General features: G+C 43.5%; 8 protein-coding genes across 8 annotated transcripts; 2 read left to right on the top strand and 6 right to left on the bottom strand.

The window, feature by feature from the left end:
- Positions 1-127: 127 nt before the first annotated feature.
- EAE98_003426 (uncharacterized protein) lies at positions 128-2822 on the bottom strand (the record flags this gene model as incomplete). Its single annotated transcript, XM_038951046.1, has 4 exons — positions 128-708; positions 760-1429; positions 1530-2632; positions 2765-2822. The coding sequence occupies 4 exons, from the start codon at positions 2820-2822 to the stop codon at positions 128-130; spliced, it is 2412 nt and encodes an 803-aa protein (XP_038812510.1).
- Positions 2823-3887: 1065 nt separating this feature from the next.
- Positions 3888-4433, bottom strand: EAE98_003427 (uncharacterized protein; the record flags this gene model as incomplete). Its single annotated transcript, XM_038951047.1, has 3 exons — positions 3888-4139; positions 4177-4302; positions 4371-4433. 3 exons carry the CDS (start codon positions 4431-4433, stop codon positions 3888-3890), a joined length of 441 nt encoding a protein of 146 aa, XP_038812511.1.
- A 1610-nt stretch (positions 4434-6043) lies between these two features.
- On the bottom strand, positions 6044-8403 carry EAE98_003428 (uncharacterized protein; the record flags this gene model as incomplete). The annotated part of the gene is made up of 7 exons (XM_038951048.1): positions 6044-6106; positions 6164-6568; positions 6618-6878; positions 6929-8091; positions 8148-8174; positions 8252-8275; positions 8337-8403. The coding sequence occupies 7 exons, from the start codon at positions 8401-8403 to the stop codon at positions 6044-6046; spliced, it is 2010 nt and encodes a 669-aa protein (XP_038812512.1).
- Positions 8404-10904: 2501 nt separating this feature from the next.
- EAE98_003429 (uncharacterized protein) lies at positions 10905-11589 on the bottom strand (the record flags this gene model as incomplete). Its single annotated transcript, XM_038951049.1, has 3 exons — positions 11407-11589; positions 11258-11316; positions 10905-11131 (listed from the first exon to the last, which is right to left on the bottom strand). Exons 1-3 carry the CDS (start codon positions 11463-11465, stop codon positions 10905-10907), a joined length of 345 nt encoding a protein of 114 aa, XP_038812513.1. The 5' UTR covers positions 11466-11589.
- A 469-nt stretch (positions 11590-12058) lies between these two features.
- Positions 12059-13593, bottom strand: EAE98_003430 (uncharacterized protein; the record flags this gene model as incomplete). The annotated part of the gene is made up of 2 exons (XM_038951050.1): positions 12059-13401; positions 13458-13593. The coding sequence occupies 2 exons, from the start codon at positions 13591-13593 to the stop codon at positions 12059-12061; spliced, it is 1479 nt and encodes a 492-aa protein (XP_038812514.1).
- A 660-nt stretch (positions 13594-14253) lies between these two features.
- On the top strand, positions 14254-15432 carry EAE98_003431 (uncharacterized protein; the record flags this gene model as incomplete). Its single annotated transcript, XM_038951051.1, has 4 exons — positions 14254-14386; positions 14456-14460; positions 14538-15234; positions 15335-15432. 4 exons carry the CDS (start codon positions 14254-14256, stop codon positions 15430-15432), a joined length of 933 nt encoding a protein of 310 aa, XP_038812515.1.
- A 1845-nt stretch (positions 15433-17277) lies between these two features.
- On the bottom strand, positions 17278-18082 carry EAE98_003432 (uncharacterized protein; the record flags this gene model as incomplete). The annotated part of the gene is made up of 4 exons (XM_038951052.1): positions 17278-17291; positions 17388-17553; positions 17606-17708; positions 17859-18082. 4 exons carry the CDS (start codon positions 18080-18082, stop codon positions 17278-17280), a joined length of 507 nt encoding a protein of 168 aa, XP_038812516.1.
- Positions 18083-19649: 1567 nt separating this feature from the next.
- On the top strand, positions 19650-21897 carry EAE98_003433 (uncharacterized protein; the record flags this gene model as incomplete). Its single annotated transcript, XM_038951053.1, has 9 exons — positions 19650-19698; positions 19753-19812; positions 19876-19929; positions 19997-20038; positions 20093-20261; positions 20313-20817; positions 20870-21026; positions 21087-21235; positions 21292-21897. The coding sequence occupies 9 exons, from the start codon at positions 19650-19652 to the stop codon at positions 21895-21897; spliced, it is 1791 nt and encodes a 596-aa protein (XP_038812517.1).
- Between the last annotated feature and the right edge of the window lie 244 nt (positions 21898-22141).

A 22141-nucleotide genomic window follows, 5' to 3' on the forward strand; every position in this document is an offset into this window, starting at 1 on the left:
GTTCCATCGAACCTATACCAAGACCCCCATAGAATCAATCCAAAACACCATATGATGTATATAATGCATAACGAATGTATGCCATGCACTTTCCCATACCCAAAGATAAACTATAAACTCTTTCAAATCAAGCATACCTAACACTTGGTTGCCATCCAGGTGGTTCCTGTCTCCACCTTCCATCTACCCAAGTACCTCCACCAGGAGCCGCCGCTCCTCCCCCTCCTCTGGGACCACTCAGAGGAGCTTGCCACATATTCGGTCCTTGCGGCCAACCTTGCGGGTTATTAATCGCTCTTTCCTTTGCTAATCTAATTGCCTTTCTCCTTCTCATCCTGCCTATACAGCAACTGAGTATTGCAAAGATGACTAAAGCGCCGACTGCAGAAGCGATACCTATCACGAGATTCTTATGTTCATCAATCCAGGAAGTGATTTCTTTGCCGACTGATGCACCCTTGCAATCACCATTAGAACATTTACCACCACCTTGACAGGATGTTCCGTCGAGGAAGTTTTGTTGCATGGAGTAGCAGACATTGGAGCCAAATTCAGGCGAAGCACAGGAGATTTGACAACCGGAGGAGGAACAGGCATATGTATCGTTACCTGTGGTGTATGATCCCATAATGGTTTTGCATTGAAGATCACGCGAAGTACATTGACCTGAAGCACAGGACAAAGAGGAAGAATTGCCACAAGAAGTTCCTGTTACAAGTTAGTATTATATTTGAAAACGAGAACATTACGGGATCTTACCATCAGGAGCAGTAGCATCCTCAGGACAAGTAGCAGCAGTTCCACTGCAAACTTCTTGTGGATCACAGACACCGGTACTTGAGCGGCATACTGTACCATTGGATGCAAACTGACAAGTCGATGTACAACAGTCCTCATTGCTAGGATCACAAACCGAGTTTGTCGTAAATTTGCAAGTAGTTGGGTCACAACAACTATTGCTCCCACACCCACTAGTTCCACCACAGTCACAATCTTCGCCTGATTCCACAATTCCATTACCACATTGACTTGCGGTAATTATAGTGATATCCCTATTTGCAGTCAAACAACTGGTTTTGACACCGTTTCTGCCGATAGCCGAACAAATGTTTCCAATACTACAAGGTGAAAATTGGGTGATGCCACTTGAAGTGCTGGGGTTCATGATATATGCTCCCCCAGCATCACAAGTTGAGCTACTGAGGGGACAACATTGTTGTGCTGCGACTGTTTGACCATCATTACAAGTTGATGATGTACAATCATGGACAGCTCCGAATGTGTGTCCAGTTTCATGGGCAAGAACTTGCCATTCGGTACTGGTTCTAACCACGACATTGGCACCACTGACAGTTTCATTACCAGATGATGTTGAGGCTACCTGTGCGTCCGTGACACAGGCTTGACCAAGCCAAGCTAAACCGACAGCCTAAAAGGAGATTAGTAAATGATCAGTGTGTCTCATCCATCTTTTCCGTAAATATTCCGTCATCAAATAACAGTCTAGTAAAAATAGAATGAAAACTTACACTTCCGGTACCACAAGTACTAAGCAAAGTCCAATAAGCATTAGTATCCTGACGCTCACCTCTCCACGCAGAAAATAAATTCAATCGATCTTGAATCGTAACACTATCACTGCATCCCACATTCCATGGAGCCGAAGAGGATGCAGTAGCGGGACAAGCAGCATCACTGATGGTAAGATTCTGCAAACCCAGAGTAATGTTGAAACTATCCTCATATTGTACCGAGGCAGAGTTAAGAACCTGGATGACGTTTTCTCGAGCCGTTTCGGTAGAGTTGAAAGCGGCTGTGTATGTACAGTCCGTAGCTATTCCCACGAGAGCGACTCTTCGAGTAGAAGGACATCCGGCTGTTGATCCAATAGTGGTAGCAAGGTTAACTCCTGCGGAGTTTCCACCTGATTGTGTATCGAGCTGCCTTCCAAATATGGCTCGAGTCGAAATTGATCCCCAAAATCCCTCTTCCCTTCTCGCCATCGGCTCGTAGTTGTTGATTGGGTTATTCATCGTGTTGAAGTTAAGTCCATCCGCCGAACATGAAGGGTCTTCCCGAGCGCTTCTTCTCAAATCCGGGTGCATGAGTCCTTCATTATCTTCGGTATAACCAGTTCCAATATCAGAATCCCTCCACACAACCATGGATTCTTTTCCCTCTTCCGGCAGCGATGGATCCAATGCATGCCTCGTAGACATAAAGCTCGACTTCGTCTGGATATGGTGATGATCTCCATCCAATCTAAATGCGCCTTCGAATAGAGGTTCATCGCCGTCCTTTTTCACTATTATCCTCGCCCATCCCACATTTGTCCAATCCGCACCATCGTAATGCTGTAGCCATGTCGACCCCTTGAATACCCGATGCGCCGACCTGTCGATAGTTTCTGAGGTCCTTACACTTCCATCGGCAGCTAAATGTGTGATCGTGGCACCATCCGCAATAACGTCGTGATTGGGTTGCAGCGACAGCTTTACTCGTTGTTGTCCTCCATGCAATCCAAACTCGACATCGAAACTCGACAAGGCATGTACTCGATGCGACGGAGTTCTAATTACTGGAGTCTCGACATATGAAATATATGTTAAAGGGTTCCGTTCATTAGAGTGTGCTTTAAGGTTAATCCATTAGCTTTTGATTATCTCCATATTTTAAGGCTGTTGGCTCGCCGGGAGAAGTTGCCATATTTTTGTTTGTGTTTGAGATCTCAACTGAATATCTATGTGTGAGAGATTGGACATACCATATATTGAATTTGAAAATAAAGCCGTCAGTACGACAATACTCCTCAATATGTACATGATCTATAGTTGTGTACAATTGTTGACCTGTTGTCCTCACAATCTTCCGTTGCAATGGACTGGGGCACAGCCTGATGAGAGCACCACCCGCTCCTCTCGTATCGCAAAGGACCAAGTAAAAGAATGTTGTACCCTTGATTATCTCATGCGTAACTCGTAGTTGTGGAAAGTCTCGGAAGTGTCTCAAGTATTATATTCTTTCTTCTTTATTGTGAACAGGATTTAAACCAAAAAGAGCGACTCGAATTATGATCGTATAATAGTTTTAAAGAACGAGGTGGTGGTGGTGGTGGTGGTGGTGGTGGTGGTGATGATGTGATGATGTGATGAGGTTTTCGTAGGATTTGCGTGGATGTGGATGTGGATGTAGATGTGAATAATGTGAATGTTTGTACTCGTAAGTAGAAAAAGTATTAACCTTTTCCGCAATTGAACTAGTAGACGGGAGTTTGGACGGATCTACTCTGTCAGACTGTAGTAGGTAGAGGTAGATAGTATTTAATACAATCCTTCTCGGAGAACAAATTGTAGATCGTAAATTGTAAATTGTAAATTGTAACAAATACCCTCTTTCCCTTTCTTATTGTTGATTGTATTGATTAGTCGATGGATTGAGACGAAAGGACTACCTGGGTATTCAAATATCGTTTCAGTCCCCTCAAATACTCGAAATACACAAACACAAAGACTTCCTTCTATCGTTGTCGTTCTGTGTATGTGATGATGTGTATTATATTTATAACGATATCGTAACTCGACTTTCTGGTATCCAATTCGACTCTGCAAGTGTTTGAGCGAAAGTGATTGTTGGTTGTAGGTACTGCAGGTGGTTGTCCGTCCTGTCGTTGGGGAAAATACAATGAATGGAATCAAACCGTGGCTGAGCTGTTGTTTACATATCCATACGATATATGTACTTGGGATACTGGAAGACCGGCAAACTAATACGATGGATACGAGACGATGCAGAAGAAAAGAATAATGAATTAAGGAAATCAAATGTCTTGGGATGCAGCCAAATTTGGAACTAATTTCTCTTGGCTTAATATCATTATTATCAATTCATCATCCATCAATCAGTTCATCCATTATCTTCTGCTGCTGCTTCTGCTTCTTCTTCTTCTTCTTCTTCTTCTTCTTCTTCTTCTTCTTCTTCTTCTTCTTCTTCTTCTTCTTCTTCTTCTTCTTCTTCTTCTTCTTCTTCTTCTTCTTCTTCTTCTTCTTCTTCTTCTTTTGGCCCGCCAGCTTGTCTTTCCACAAGGTTTCTTCTTTAAACCCGAAATCTTCGACCGATGGATGAACTTTATTCTTTTCCATCTGCATTCTGGGGATTCTAGATGGTGGCAATACATACCAACCATGTGGCGGAGTAATGCACCTCTTCTGACCTCTTTCTGACCTTGACCTTGGCCTTGACTCGAATCAAAGAAAACCGTTCTATTGTCTTGTAATTCGTTGCCCCTCCCCTCTCTCCTCTCTCCTAGATTCTTTCAAAAAGGATTCAAACGAACCTGGGGTAACCTATAACATCGCGTCACAGCCAATAACCCCAGCATCGTCATCCCAATCCATCCATCTCCGTCTTCCTCTCAACCAGTAAAGTTCTTGCATATTATCATAAGGTAGGACTAGAAGATGAGATGACATGAAACAAACAAACAAACCGGGACTAATGAAGATCCATACATGGGATTTTCAAAGGGATCAACTCAGACTGCATTTATCTACCTACTCTGTACCTAGTCCCGCAAAGGTATCCATAATGATTCGCCAGCGGTCTGTCAAAACTACATAGAACTAGACTCATTACGATCAGTATCAATATGACATTCCTGACGATCATAATCACGTGTCACTCTCTAATGAACTGGGAATGTATTTGCTACAATAGATATAGATTTGCTGTAGATTTGCTGGGGATTGCTGACAACGAGTTGAACATTGAACACAAGACATAGCTTTCAAATCGACATATACATACATACCGGCCGAACAGATTACCTAGGTAGCTCCCATCTCCGCCAAACACAACATCATCAAATCATCAAACTATCCACCCATCTAAACTACCATTCCCCATCTCTCATCTCCCATCTCCCATCTCCCATTCCCATCCCCTACTCACCTATATCACACCACCCAAACCTCACTCCCTTCACCCATCCACATCCACGCAATCCCCTCCGCCACATAAACCACCACCACCACCAGTGTGAGGCTATGCTATGCCATGCCATGCCATGCTACACTACACTACACTCTACACTATCCACGATACCCATATCCCCTCCCCTCCGAGCCTATCCCGATTCCGACGATTCCGACGATCCCGTAGCACACCCAATTCTCAACTCACCTCTCGCATCCCACCCAAAACAACCGCAATGAATGACGAGTCCATCATACCCTCACACCCCAGCCCAACGATCCCAAGATAAGATACCCATCGCGCCATCGCGCCATCGCGCTCTCAAACGGTACATACCCATTGCAAACTCTCCCCCCTGATTCCCCACCAATCTTCATACCATCATACCAAGACACCAGCCCTCCCATCTCTCATCCACATCCATATCCACATCCACATTCACATCCACAATCCATCCTCAACACATTCATCATCTATCTTCAGCTTCTCCAAAGAGGCTGTGCAACACCTTAACAAAGGAGATAGGAGGTACACATCCCAACCCATCAAATCATCGCCAGCCAAGCCCCTCAGAGTGGACACGCCAAGTTCACCATGCCAAGTCCCCTTCCGTTTCGGCATATGTGTTCCGGGCGCAGTTGATCATCTCTTACCAATCCATCTCACCTAATCGCCAATCTCCAATCTCGAACCTCGAATCTCAAAAGCCGATTCGGGTTTCATGTCATGCATGTTATAGATTATATAGATATAGATATAAGCACTTCGAGTAAGCAAAGCATAGAAGAGTATTAATGGAACTATCATATAAAAGATTCTTGATTCATCATACTCAGCTAAATACCAATCAAATAAAAGCAACCTAACCCCCTGATATTCCCTCAAGACCAACCGAAACCGAAGTTCATCACGAGTCCTCCAATATTGCTAACAGACTTCTTCAAGTCGAGTCCAATGACTATAAGGAAAAAATAAACTAGCATGACATAATCTGCATGCATTAAAAGCAATAAACAATGTAAAACTCCTCTCTCCCATCATTAGAATATCCAATGTACCTCTTTTCATTACTCTACTTCTTTCTTGCGCTGTGAACTGTATCGATGATTTTCTCGACTACACTTGGATCGGAGAGCTACATATCGATGTTAGCACTAGTACTTTTCATCCAAGGGGAAAGTGTCAAACATACCGTGGAAATATCACCCAATTGATCCTCTTCGCCCGCTAGAATCTTTCTCAAAATTCTACGCATAATCTTACCACTTCTAGTCTTTGGTAAATCTGGAACAACAAATACTGCCTTTGGAGCTGCGAATGGACCGATACTCTTTCGGACTTGTAAAATGAGATCCTTCTTCAACTGATCGTCGACCTCATGACCGTCCTTGATAGCGACGAAAGCGTTGACTGCTTGTCCTGTGAGCTCATCGTTGATACCAACGACGGCAGCTTCAGCAACGGCATGGTGTTCAATCAAAGCAGCTTCGATTTCGGCAGTAGAGAGACGGTGACCGCTGACATTGACAACATCGTCAACACGGCCTCGAATCCAGTAATAACCTTCATGATCACGTCCTGCTCCATCACCAGTGAACTGTATCATGTCAGTATGCTGCAAAGAAAAATTGGAGAGTGAAACCTGCGTAGTATCCCTTGTAGACGTTCAAATAGGTGTCCATATATCTCTTGTGTGCACCCCAAACGGTACGAGCCATACTGGGCCATGGTTGCTTGAAAGCCAATACACCCTCGACATCATTTCCGTGAATTTCTTCTCCGGAGACAGGGTCGATAATCGCAGGCTCAATACCAAAAAATGGAAGCGATGCACTACCAGGCTTAGTAGGAGTGACACCTGCGAGAGGAGTAATAACATGGGAACCGGTCTCAGTTTGCCAGTAGGTCTACACTAATGTCAGTATTAATTTCAATGACCAGATCAAGATGGTCTTACGTCAACAACGTGAGCTTCTTCCTTTCCAACAATCTCGAAATACCATTTCCAGACCTCAGCAGCAATTGGTTCACCAACTGATCCCAATACTCTCAAGTGCTTCATCTGTGCTTTGACATGTTGATCACCGGCACGCTTCAATAATCTGAGTGCTGTAGGCGCAACATAGAATTGTGTGACCTCGTGTTTTTCAATGACATCCCAATATCTGGAGAAATTTGGGTATGCTGGAGTTCCTTCAAACACAACAGTTGCAACGCCAAGAAGAAGAGGGGCGTAAACTACGTATGTGTGACCAGTAATCCATCCGACATCACCACCACAGAAGAATTTATCTGAGTCGTGAATATCGAAAACATACTTTCCAGTAGCTGCCGCGCCTAAAAGATATCCGGCTGTTGAGTGCATAACACCCTTTGGTTTTCCAGTTGATCCAGAAGTGTAAAGCAAGAACAATGGATCCTCAGAGTTCATTGGCTCTGGAGCAATGTAAGATGGCCATTTCTCGACCTCCTCGTGCCACCACCAATCACGTCCTTTGGTCATTGGAACATCCGCACCGGTACGTCTGTAAACCAAGCAGTGTGTGACATCAGGACATTGTTTCAGGGCATCATCCACAATCTTCTTTGTGCCAATGAGTTTTCCACCACGCTTGCCTTCATCGGAAGTAATGACAACTTTCGATTGAGCATCAATAACTCTATCCCTGAGAGAATCGGATGAGAAACCAGCAAAGACTACAGAGTGAACTGCACCGATACGTGAACAAGCCAGGAAAGCAATAACAGCTTCTGGAATCATAGGCAAATAAATCGCAACAGTATCTCCCTTCTTGACGCCCATTTGTTTGAGAACATACGCGGTTTTGCAAACTTCTCGCAGAAGCTCAGCATATGTAAGGGTGCGACCATCGCTAGCCTCATCGGCTTCGTAGATGATAGCTGGCTTATCTGGGTTCTTGATCGCATGACGATCAACACAATTATATGAAGCATTTAGTTGACCCTCCAAGAACCAAGCATTATCACCGCCAACGAACGATCCGCTGTGTACAGTCTCGAAATCCTTGTGCCAGGTAAGAAGTTCACGGGCCATTCTGCCCCAGAACTTATTGGGCTCTTTAATCGATTCATTGTAGAGTTTCTTGTATTCGTCGAGTCCTGTTGCTATCAGTTTCCATGATTTCTGCCAAAAGAGAGGGAATTATGAATCTTACCGCTTAAATGGGGTTTGCTTGGATGCTCTACATAAAAACTGTTAGTATTCCGCAATAATTAACCGGCATGCGACCTCTCGTGGGTCTGAGGATTGAGGGCTTACTGTCAAACATCTTTTGCGGGGGATCTGTAGGATGATGGGTCAGTAACTGCATATTCGGCACGGATAGCTTAGATTTTTGACTCACGGAAGGTGTCGACATCATGAGCTTCTGCTACTACTGGAGTAGATGGCTTTACCTTTCCTTCAGACATTGCTATATTTCCGGAATTGTGGTATTGTGAATTGATTGAGATGTGAAAGATGGAGTGAAGGTCTACGCCGCGAGCTTGGTATTTACGAGCTTGGTATTTACTTAGTCTCACCGCAATGCGGGGTCGTGGAAGTATAATGTCTCTCCTTTCTTTGTGCGCCAATAATCGGTGACGAAATTCAAATACGTGAACAGTCGGAATGCGTAATGTATAATGCTTGAGGAGAGTGAATAAGAAGAAGATTCAATCAAGTGCGATTACAATCATGAAGAAGAAGTATAAAGAAGGGAATGGGAATGAAAATGTAAGATAATGGGAAAGGAATCAGCTGGGTCTTTAGCTGTAGTAGAATTCGGGGCAATGGACTTTGTGTCGCTACAACATGCAACACCCAAGGTAGTTTGTGTTGATTTACCCCGGTTAATGAATCTATGTCCTAGTATGCTTTTCCCGTTTCCCTTCTTTCTGATTGGTTTCTTCATGCTCTTTATTACTGCTTATTACGATATACTTAATCCATATTGTTTCTTAACAAGTTGCAACTCCTTTCCACCGAGTCGCTAGCCTGCTGTGTGCGAAGCGAATACACTCCGGCGGCTCCAAATACCAATTTCGAACTAATTCAACTAACATTTTTCGGGATTTCCTCCCCTTTGCTAGGGATGTGTGTGGGGTTAAGTGCATAAGCTTTGCATTTGCTGTAGGGAAAGAATTCAAATAATTGCAGATCTTGTGACAATTATGGCTGCTCAAGGTCTATTTCCATCGCTCGGGGTTGTAGACGAGAAGGAATTGATGCATCTAGAGTGCTCCTAATACAATGTTTCCTCTTCTTTGAAATCCTTCGCTATCTCTACCTCGACGAGACTCATCTTCGTTCTAGCATGTCAGATATACTTCATTGTTCCTGGTGCCGTCGAACATCGAATATCGAACATCAATCCCCACATAATCCTTCTTACTCAGGTCTATTATACGTCGGTCTCACGTCTCCGTATCCAATTAGATTGAATTGAAAACGATATCCGTGTTGCCGCAATTCCCAACGGAAAGGAATGTCCACTTATCACCAGCTTAGTAAAGAAGAGAATCTCATCGGTCTCCGACTGGAACCTCTCGAGCTTTGTAGTGGGGTTGAAAAAGTGGAACAATATTGAGAAAGATATTCCCCTCGGTCCCTCCAAATCTTAAGGGGTGGTCTGAACTCTCTGAGTTGCGATGCCGGCGTCGGCTTCGGTTGAGTAGCACAGTTTGTATGTTCTATGAGTTCTCACAACCGAAGTTATCCAGTCTATTACCTAGGTAGTCAAAAAAGGCACTTCGGACCAACTGAAGTCTGCTCATCAAAATGGCTGGCAACTGCTCCTACATCAGAAATCACATATCATATACAAACCGTCTCCCTCTATCGACTTCAACCACGCAATGCCAAGACATATGTTCCGACAGGGGGGTAGAAGGTCAGCATTCTGATTCGAATCCAAGGATATAACATCACCGACCTACATGCACTTACTGTACTATTATACGCTTTCTGCATAGTACCGTCCACTGTAGCATTCGAACATATGCTGTATCACGAATTACCAAACTCTTGGTACCCAGTTTAACCAATCTTACCAAGAAGCCTGTTCCAGAACCAACGGCTCGAGTATCCCATTAGGAACCTCGATATATGATCCCTTGCTGTGATACGCGACAGCTTCTCTATTCAGAACCAACTTGCGTTATCAAATATGGTCTTTTCTAATACTACTCTACTATCCTACGATTCATTAAGGTTATACTTATAGTACCCTACAATTGAAATAGCTTGCATGCTATTTCACCAATGCCGCAATCACGACGGCAACTACGCCGTGATCAACGGATCGACTAGTTCCACGGAGACTAAAAACCATTTGCTAAGACAATCTTACGTTACCCCAAGAAACCCAAGAGTTTCCACAACACATCGAAGGCTTTCTGGATATTGAATCGATTTCAGTCACTTTTCTTACACTGGGCGGGTAAGCACCCCTCTGACCGTATACCTTCCTTCACCAGTTACACAACATGGGGGCCTGACCCCTCAGTTCCTCGTCTATCCTAGCACCATACCACGTGGATAACTAGGAAATTCGTCCATGTCCATATACTAAACTACTAGGTATGTCTGCGCATCCTTCGGCTTGAGCGAGAGCTTTGTTCGCCATTGTTCTATCGTAATTGCCATCTAGCTATGGGATCGCATTCTCGCTTTTTCGCCACTATCCAGACACTATTCTGCTGTAGGAAACGGAGTTAGACGTCCGCTAATGGAGACTCGGAGAGGATGCCTAATCGCTGTCATTTGGTGGTGAGTAACTGGTCGATTCGATGATTGGTACATCATACAAGTACATATAAAATAAATCATTGATATCTATTCTCATCTGATTTCAACCAAACACCATAGAACTTGAACGAAATCCCCATAATTCTAGTAAATACTATTTCCCTTTCACACCATTCCCTCTCTATCAACCACCAATCTCGTTCCCCCCTCCATAACCCATCTTTCTCCTCGTATCCTCCGTCTCCTCCTTATTCTCTCCGCCCCCAACCCCCATACTATTCCCTACCGTCTCCCCTCCAAACCCATGCTCACTAATCGCCTCTCCATACCTGATATTCTCCGCCGTTCGCTCGCCACGCGCTTTGTGTTCTGCGGCTTTTTGAAGAGTGGCTTCGGAGGGTCCTGTCGAGTCTATTCCGCAGGGTCAGATACTGTTTGAGATTCGGAAGGTGGGTGGAAGGACAAGAATGAAAAGGAGTGAATTGAGAATATCATAGATAGCTTCGAAAAGAGGAAAGATGAAAAAGAAAAAATTACCTCCAAAGGTCCCCTGGTCTTTAGCAGGCGACTGCGTAAATACATTTTGGGATTCATATCTAAACCCATTGCATCAGTATATCATCAGTCCATAGCATCTCTCAATAGCTCAATTCTGTTTCAGGATCAAGATATGGGAAGCAACTTACTGTGTGTTCTCCCCTCCCCTCTCCGTATCCATCAATTTTGTATGCGTAGCTTCCGTCATTTTAATTGTTTGTTTGTTTGTTTGCTTGCTTGTTATTCTCTGTTTAAGGAGTTCTTATTCTTCGTGTGGATGAGTATATTCTTGACTCTTTCTCTTAAAATAAACTGAATTGATTCGAATGAAATATATAAATGTTGTGTTACTTATTTGCTTGTTTGCTACGAGTAGCTAGTCGATTAATTGATGCAGATCAATAATAATGACGTATGCGGGGGTTGAAGCTTGGGTATCAGAGCTATGGCATTCACGAAAAGTATAAATTACGCCCGGTGAGTACCATCTGCGATCTGGCTTAGGTATTTTTGGAGGGTCCCGGTGCGCTTTAGTTGATCAGAGCTATTCCTGATGAGCCCCAAATTTTGAACTTACCGGAAAAGGCAAGGTACCATACCAAAGCTCCTGGAGTGTGTACAATGGGAGAATGGTATCCCAACGAACAAACTTCAGGTATATAAAGATTGAAGCACGAACTTCATCGATTGCTCGAGTCTATGTGCTAAATGCAAATTGAGGAGGCTTCTTTTGGGTATCGTAATAGACTTATTATACAAGAAACAGCTATACATATTTTAGACTTCCTTCTCTATCATCGGTCATCTTAACTCTACCCCTAGTTTCCCAGCCAGTTCCTTTTTGACCTCTTCATGCATTTTATTCGTCTCTTCGTTCGTTAGAGTTCTCAACAAACTCCTATAATTAATCCTATAGCACATGCTCTTACGGCCAGTTTTCGGATGTGTAAATTCATCTACCTTTTTGACATCCTCCACTCTGTCTCCTCCTATATCCCTGACTATCTCCATGAAATCATTCTCATGGAAATCACGCGCATTGGCCGCAGTACCACCTCCTGCCGAAGAGGATGAGCGTAACCAAAAGGAAACATCTTTGTAGCATGCAGGATGTTTCGAGAATGGAATATATCTCCTCAAATTCTCTAGGTTCTCCGAAACTCCTTTGAACTGACTTAGGAATCTCTCATCTTTGGACCAAAACAGTCTGATGTCTGGGATTTCAAAAAGTAACATGGCGATTCTTTCCAAACCTATACCGAACGCCCATCCTAATTGATCTGGCACACCTGCATTCTGCATGATATCCTGTTTAACAACACCACATCCAAGTACTTCTAACCAATCCCCTTGCCAAAATATTTCTAGCTCCCAGGATGGACTTGTGAATGGGAAATAAGCTTCTATCCACCTTACTTTTAGCGGCTCATCGATGAAATTGGGATCTGCTTTTACGGCTGCTTGCTTTGCGCGAGAGAATATCTCTACCACCATCAACTCCAAGCTCTTCTTGAGATGTGCCGCAATAGCTTCAGCTTCCGCTTCGGTATGCTCTCCTTGTAATGGATTTCTCTCCGCGTGAAAAGGTGGATTTGGATCTTCGACTTTCATATCATGCTTAGGGAGAGCATCGATATCTTTCCATACAGCAGCTGCTATGTCCCCATTGGGAACCTTGGTTCTGTCCCACATCCTTGCCCCTTCCATTTGGTGGAAAATAGGATAATGGCTTCGATCGATTGCATCTCTGCGGTATACGTCTGCACTAATAAGGAAACCTTCACTCTGGTTGCTGCGAAACACATCTGCTTGGTGCGCACTTGTATGGGTTCGTAATACCGTTTCTTTATTGATATAGTATGTATCCGTCTTACTTCGCCCAGGATGATCGGATGGGAACCCTAAAGAATCAAAATTTTGATGCGTAGATACGACGGGGAAGAATGTGTTATGGTACTTGTAGGTAGGTGAGGGGAATCTTGATTCGATTATTGAGCGAGTTATGGAAATAGGATGATCTAGGGTTGTATGTAGACTTCGAGAGAGGGAATCAGTAATCGATTGTGGCACATTGTACCACTCATCTTTCTTATATTCTTTGGAGGAAATGGGATCCGAAGCATTCGTAGCCTTAGACGAGAGGTCTATTTGAAATGTATTAGTGGCGCTTCGTAAATTGAGGGGTTGTGTGTTAACACACCTGCCACTGAAGAATTATATCGACATTGTCCACAGACTCTCACATTCCTTGTAGCATTATTCCTCAGCCCAATGAAGGCGTTCAATACCTCATTGCCCCTCGAGAATGAGGCCTTATTTGCTGTAAGAAGTCTCATGGTTCTGAGCTTCAAATTCAATAATTTTTCCTCATGGGAAAAGAGCTGTGAAATGCTGAACTTCCGGAATATCCCTGACGAACCTACCAAGAGGCGGCCGCCTGTCCCGACCCGAAGATATGACGAAAGGGCTGATTGAGAAAAGTCCATGCACACGACCTTCTTCATCTAGAAAATCTTGGAACTTCAGTATCCATGGATCAGATAGGATACAAATCTTCGGATGCCCCCCTCTCTCTCTCTTATCTCCTGCATATCGATTTGTACATATAAAATTACACAAATACAGACATACAGACATACAGAAATACAGAAATACAAAAACACGAAATATATCTACAATTATTATCAACAGTGACGGGTGAAGATCACCAATTGCATCAAGTACCAAGCTATATTCACAAGCCAAAAACGTTTTTTTCTTCTCCCTATTCTGACTTATTACACCCAACATTAACAATCAGCCCTAATCTTCCCCATTTTTCTTTCTGTTTACCATTTTTTATCTATCCACTTTTCCTTACGGCCTCTTTCTTCCGCTGATTGCTGAGCCAATTGCATATATTTCGTTCAATCTAATCTCTCATTCTTCAATTCCTGTGCTTTCCTTTGCGGAATCGGAATGAACCTCGAGAAGAAAGATTCGGAACCAGTGGAACAATGTCGAGCGGAAAGCATAGTGTGGGAGAGGTAGTGAAAGCGGAGGTTAAAGTAACTGCTGTAAAGTACCCGTTTTGGTTTGGAGGTAGTGCAAGTTGTTTTGCGGCTTGTGTTACTCATCCATTGGATCTTGGTATGTGAAGTCTTTTCTCGGCATGGGAAGTCGCACTGTTTGTGCGAACATGTGCTAATTATGATATAGTTAAGGTATCACTCCTATCGCATGGATGCGCAAAAGCCAATTCTTCTCCCTTTGCCAATACTAAACATACTGCCATTACTAGGTCCGATTACAGACTCGATCCGGCAATGCGCCCAATACTATGGTTGGCACATTCGTGCATGTCTTAAAGCACAATGGTGTTGTTGGACTTTATTCGGGACTTAGCGCTTCCCTTCTGCGCCAAATAACATATAGTACTACTCGATTTGGCATCTACGAAAAGCTCAAGACAAATCTCACATCAGGAAACAAACCTCCCTCCTTCCCAATTCTTATCGCCATGGCCTCCACTTCAGGTTTCATTGGTGGAATCGTAGGAAACCCAGCCGATGTTTTGAATGTGCGCATGCAGCACGATGCTGCATTACCAGTCGAGCAGAGAAGAAACTATAAAAATGCTGTGGATGGATTAATACGCATGACGAAAGAAGAAGGGTGGAAAAGTCTGTACCGCGGAGTGTGGCCGAACAGTATGCGAGCTGTCTTAATGACTGCTTCGCAATTGGCCTCTTACGACAGCTTCAAACAGCTACTCATTCGGCATACACCAATGGAAGACGGACTCTCGACACATTTTACTGCTTCGCTGATGGCGGGTTTCGTGGCTACCACGGTTTGCAGCCCAGTAGATGTTATCAAGACAAGAATTATGAGTAGTCATGAAAGTAAGGGATTAGCGAGACTCTTGACGGATGTATATAAGGTAGAAGGTGTTGGATGGATGTTTAGGGGTTGGGTGCCGAGTTTTATTCGTCTGGGTGAGTTATAGTTTCTACTCCCTGCCCAAACTTTATTTCAAAGAAGGAAAAAGACAACAGTAACAGGAAAGAGGTGTGGGCGCTAATCAAGAAATTGTAGGACCACAAACCATCGCAACGTTTCTCTTCCTTGAACAACACAAGAAGATATATCGATCTCTAAAAGGAATCGCAGAGCCCGAAGCCGCGATTGTCTAAATGAACCTTTCCCAGGAGGTTCTTCCTGGAAGAATAACCACAAACCTGCCTAGTCCAATGTTGGACGTTGACTTGTACAGCAGCGGTAACTAAGGAACTCTTCTCAAGCTCTTGAATATGGGCCTGTCTCACTAACCCACCCTTGAAAAAATGGCTGAAGAATCAACCTAATCCTCACAATCTCACATCACGAAATCCCTAGATAGACAAACTTCTATTCTTTCTTCGGCGCCTTTATACACATCCACCGAACCTACATACCTTCCTCAGTACATATAATCACCTAGACATAGACACTCACGGACAACCTTCTCGGCGTTGGTGGAGAGCGATACGCGTACACATAGACTGCTTTATAGATCGGGTTGGATACAATAGACGCATGGCTCCTCATAGAATAGATTCTAGATTTAATGCACACTTGCATACTTAATGAATGACGTCAAACTTTTCCTCCCGTTCTGCTTTCGGTCTATTTAGACGTAGGAATCAATCTGTTTTGCATGTTTTTATTGAAGAAATGTAGAATTGAAGAGGGGGCAGAGATCGAAGTTGCAGTAAGATTTCTGTTAGGGTTATTGAATGGTTTAAATCATATTGAATGATCTGCGCACGTTGTACCAGAATCATATAGATGGGAATATCCTCCGCATCCTCAATCAGTACAGAACTTCAACTGTGCATTCCTCATACAGCCCTCCTAAAGACAAGAAATCCAATAAAATCCACAGTGAAAGGAGAGCCAGAAACCTCGCCAACAAGCCTGGCTGCAGGAAAGCAGGGAAGCAGGGAATCTAGATATCAGAGTCTTTGGGCATCTCATCAGTGAACGAAATGAAGTACCGGTCGTGTACCACGGAGACAGTTCAAATGAATGAAACGAGGTAATGAGGATCACGAGATTCGAGTCTCCTCGATTAGAAGAATCAGTGGCTGAGTTGGTTGGTATTTGATACTTTGGGACGCTCTAGGGCTGTTAAGGGTCTTGGGAGTTGTGATGTGAGAGTGAGAGTGAAGATTAGCGGAGGTGAATGGGAATTTGGTGGGAGTTGAATTCTTCTCGGAAAGAGTTTGGGTGGGGGTATTGGTGCTTTGTGGAGTCTTTGCTATGGATATTTGGGTGTGGACGAGATGAATGCGGTTTAGGGGTTTGGATTGTAGTGGATGGTTCATTTATCTGAGGTAGAGAAGAACCTGGAACGGTAGGATGGCTGGGTGGAGACAGGTAGGGAGAAGAATGGAAGAATGGGTTCAATGTGAGAGGAGCGACAAGAAATAATGATTATACGGATGGAGAAGTTTGTTTTTGGCATTCAGCGAGGGAATACTATCATCTCTTCGATTGACATGTGGAAATTCTCCCGGAGATAGGGAAGTCTGATAAAAGACCCCTGGTCAGATTTGAATGTTTGAAGGCTTCTGACACTTGTCGGGAGGAGAAAGCGTTGTTCATAGCGTTATTAATCATACAGAATGTAGTATTTCATGTGAAACCTCTGGCATTCATACTAGTGGTGTCTATAAGGTATTCCCTAATTGATGTTGCACTATTAGTCGTTCCATCGAGTAAACATTTCCCTTATACCTATTCCGGTATCACTCCTGCGAGCCAATGTTGCCTCTGAATTTGCGACCAAATGCCGAGAAAGAGAAGACCATTCATAACAGATACTCCGCGATCTTGTGATCTATCCAACCGTTTTCCCAGCTACATTTCCTAGCTACCATCACGCCCCAGCTGACGTGCGAGAAGCCCATCCCGGAAGACAAGATACTGGTTCGCGTTGATATCGAGATTTACTATATTACAAGCGAAGTGCCAATGGAGATTTCCATGTATACCATTCAATTTTTTGGCCCTGAAAAATATAATGTCAGTTTTATATACTGAGAGTAGCTTCAACTGATATGGTGCAAATATCTCTAGTCAAAAATTACACTCGCAGTAGCCTCACCCTTCGAAGTTGAGCCTGAACTTGTTTGAGCATCAGCCAGATCACGCTTTTTGGCTAGTTTCTTAAGTTGAGCCAGGCGATATTCCGCAGCTTCCTTTTCTTGGGCTGGGGTTTCTGGTCGACCAGACAAGCGCTGAAGAAAGTACAGACGTGTGGAGGGGATGGACTAGATGGGTTAAGAATTAGAGAGATGGTAGCGACTGGGGATGAGTACGTACATCATTGCGAGCAGCTGCGTGCATCATTAATAATTCTGGGTTATCGAGTACGGCTACGGCTTCTCTTCGTATCTGTACACTGATATACGATTCGTTCCCGAATCTGAAATGCGGATTTCATGTTAGGACTAATCAACTTATCATTCACGTTTCATGTGGTATCCGTGTCTCCTGCACCCAAGCTCTCTTCTCTCCCGAACGAGCACAACCAGCAAATGCTCCCTAAGACAGTAAGAATATGAAATCCACATACAAATCATAACTTGCTCCTGTCAAATCCTCATCCGAAGATTCATCATCATAGTTGTCATCGTCGGGTTCTTTATTTCTAGCTTGCTGATCTTGTTTTAGAAGTGTGTAAGTAGAGGATTTGGATTTCGAATTAGAAGCGCGAGTGTTCTTATTTGCGCTATTCGGCCTGGAGGAAGATGTGGAGCGGGAGGGAGTATTGGCGGAAATACTAAACGGGGAGTCCATGGTGGGCAAGTTGCGTAGATTAATGGAACAATGATATGGACTGAATTTATCTGAATATGGTAGCAGTTGTGAAAGGTGTTACTTATGATTGTATATCACGTTCCTTGAAAGTTTCCGGATTGATAATGATTTGGAAAGGAAGAGGTGGGTGGGGTGATGTCGACAGGGTGTGCCAGGACTATGCGCTACACTATGGTGGGTAAAGCGCTGAAATTACTAAGCTTGTATTGTCACAATAGCGCTTTAATGTTGACCGTAATCAGACGACATCCCTTTGTGCAACGGCAATGTTCGATGACAGTTTTGACAGCGAATTCTTCAAAACTCACACGACAATGATGTAGTTAGTGGAGAGAAAGGTAGCTTTCAAACGAGCAAAAAGATGATGATGTTCGTGCAAGCTAGATTGTTATTGAATTATTCAGACACTTTGGTGACCCGGGAAGGACTATAGCAGATGAAGGAGTGGTATCTACTTCACCGAAACTCTGCTCCAGCATATCTGGGCCGTACTTGTGAATTACATATCCTTTTGATTGAAATGTTCCTATAAGCTGCTGCTCAATCTTCTGCTCTTTTCGTTCCTCTCACGCCTGCTCTTGATCAGGAAATCATGGGAGACTCACAAAGCTTATGCCTCAGCAGAAGTGAATCGATGCTCTGTGGCGATTTCTCCTTTCCCATACTTCATGCACCTACTTAGGTAGTCCTATATGTTCCATCAACATATATTGCGTTTGCAGCTAAGAGCACCAAGTGGTTATTTTAACTCTATGGGACTGTGAGGTCACCTCACAAAGCTATCGATGCCTAGCCCTACCAGTAGATCTGGTATCGGGGAAGCTTGGAATTAGCTCATGGCAACAGGCTGACCCAAATCCCTTGGTTTTCTTCGGAAAACGCTATTAGTCAATACTCAAACCATAGCCGGACTTTTAATCCAGTTTGTGATATTTATCGGAGATGGTGATCATTAAACACTTGAATGTTGTGTGCGTCAAATTCTCAGTGTCCACACTCCATAAAAGTTACAGTAATCAAGCTGATGCTATGTGTAGATAATGCACCTAGTTGAGATGCATTTTGGCCTGTCATAATCATCCTCACTCTAGATTATGAATTGCTTTTGCGCCTTTCCCCATGCCAGTATTGTTGTCATTTCCTGGAACTTCATACACAATGTTGTAATTGAGATAAAACATTACGTTTGCTTTTCAATACCACATGGCATGCATAGTAAGATAAAGCATATGAGGGTTTGCACTCACTACCTCCAAATGCCTTTTCAGTTGCAGGGTAAGACCTGAAGAGCCTCAAAAAGGAATCAATACTTTCAGGTTAGACCTCGGGAATTATTATAACATCAAGCCACTTGCTTCAAAATGTCAAAAATCATTCACCTTTTGCTCACCAATTGTGGTTCAGTGTTAATGTAGTTCCTAATTAGGTATCGGGCCACTTGCTCGAAGCGAAAATATTGACAATTATATATTGGCAACAATGGTTTGGTTCTCACTTGAGATATCCATGTTCTTTCTGTCTTATTATTCGCAAAATCTTTAACAAGATGAATCAATCAGCTAAAGATACCAGATACAAATGGAGTGGCTCAAAGTGTAAGCTCTTTATGTACATGCTCTTATAGAAATACTAACACTGTACAATAATAGCAAACCTTTTGCACAACCCAGTAACTCAAATCCATGAGAACCAAGAAAGTTTGCTGGCTTGTGAGTGAACTCTGTATGCAGACTATGCCTCACAAAAATTCCTAATATTTGTCCCATCAACAGCAAACAATTCGGATGGCAGATGTCTCGGCAAGCTAAAGATTGATTTGGCTGCTGGTATGTTTTGAACTTACTATAAAGGATAATACCAACAATTTAATCATCTCTTTGCTGACAAAATCAGGATTGTCTGATATTCGAATCAAAGTTGAAGAAGAGCATAAAGGTACGTTTCAATTCACATCGACTCGAAATTCCTTGTACTTAATCTACTATTTAGATTTTCTTGAACTGGTCGCACAGGAGAAAATCTTCAAAATGCAGCCAAGTCAAGAATTCGCATACAATATGATGCGCGGAAAGGGTGTCGGTACACGGCCTGTATTTCCTCCCCCACGAGATACCCCTGGAGATTTTGAAGATTATAGACCTACTGCAAATGTTGAGGAGTAAGTCATTTTCCCGATCATTTGTTAACAATCCTGACGTTTATCTTCTAGTAATCTACAATCTGGCTACAAGTATTATAGGATTCGACCAGATTCCGATTTCAAGAACGCTGCAGCTCCCGAAGATCTTGCGCAAGACATCAATCGACTGGCAATTAAAGATCCTCGAAGATGCGAGATCGTTTTTGATTTGAAAGGCGACGAAGGAGAAACCACCAACCACTACAAGGGCAAAGAGGTCTGGGGAAATTTTGGTTATATCAAAGTCAACGGAGTGTGGGTAGATCCTGATAGCGAGAAGGACTTGGCGCATGCATTTAAGGGCTATCCAGTTCAATCACCAGAGGAACTCCAAGGTGCTAGAGCCAAAGATGCGCGAATCGTGAGTCCAGCTGAGGCTGATAAATTTTATGACTTCTTCAACGAATATGTTTCCGACGATGAAGGAGATCCTCGAGATAATCGTATGTCGCCAGAAGAGTTTGCAAAGATGGTTCGTGGCACAGCCAGTGAGGGCAAAGGTGATACATGGGCTAGAGCAATTGTCGCTCCACAAGTAAGAATCTCTTAACAATATAAATGACAGTAACTGATATTTTCCGAATCAGGAAAAATTTACAGATAGACCACGCGTGCCACGTAAACCTAAAACACAACACGGAATTGATATGTTGCCACCGCAAATTGACAGAGATACTGGCAGTTATTACTCCGGTTTTGGTGGTGATAATTCTGATACGGCCAGCCTTCTCATCTCGGCAGCTGGTCAGTATTTGCACATTCTTGTGATCATTGGCAAAATCTGACTAACACGATGGTTCGCAGGTGTTGACATCCTTCAAAGACCCGAACACTTCAATCGCATGGACCCCCAAACTGACATGAAAATTCTTGCTGAGGCATATGGCAGCCCCAATGCTTTCAAAGATGACGGTGGATGGTCTGACACAACAACACTTCCTGTGTTCAATACAGTGAGTTTGATATGTCTTCATCTTTCTGTACCTTCTAGCAACTGACAAGTGGACAGAAAGCAGCTGCCAAAGCTATCACCTGGGACATTCCTGGTCTGACTGATGAGCAACGCGAACGAGGCTTGGCTGATATGACATTAAGGGGAGAAGCACACTTCCAACATAGTCAAGTGATGGCAAGAAACAGAGACGAGCTTAAAGCAGAGAAGATGGTTGCTTTCAGCGGTCTGGCAGGCTGTATGAGGGAGCACCACTTCATCAAGCGATTCCTGGATAACAATCCTTCTTTTGCCAATGAAGAAACCCGCAGATTGGTGGATTCCATTTGTTTGGAGACACCATTTAGACGCATTGAACGCACCATGATCAGTAACAATGATTCTGCTCCCAAGACGACCGCTGATCCATATCTCGGACTCAGTCGCGAAGATCGTACCTATATGCGTTTGATCAACGATATCTACCAAGACACTCATAACCTCACTCTTCATCTTCAAAATCAAGTCATGGTCTGGGGTGCTACCAAAGCCGAGATTGAGATCAAGATTGGAGAATATTATTTCTTACGCGAACGAATCATGGCAGCCTCTGGTATGAATAACGAGTTCATTGAAAGTCTCATTCCTATCAGTGCTCCTAGAACTCCTCGAGTCAACTTTTAGTGGGGTTCCTGGCTCATGCATATCTTGGTTGCTCATTATGCTCTGTCACTACCATCCAATTTCGCTATCACGAGCTGTGCCTCTCGCTTTTGAAGATATATGTGCCCAGCCTTGTCGATCAATATCTCGATCAACAGCTACTTCTTCATTACGACACACAAGAAACCACAACATTTGCGTGTTCAGGAATTGCTTTTTTGCTTTTACTTCGCAGACCGACTTCTATGCACCCGTCGCTCTTTAG

This window comes from Botrytis deweyae (genome assembly GCF_014898535.1).
Source record: "Botrytis deweyae strain B1 chromosome Unknown BDEW_006, whole genome shotgun sequence".
Lineage (NCBI taxonomy): Eukaryota > Fungi > Ascomycota > Leotiomycetes > Helotiales > Sclerotiniaceae > Botrytis > Botrytis deweyae.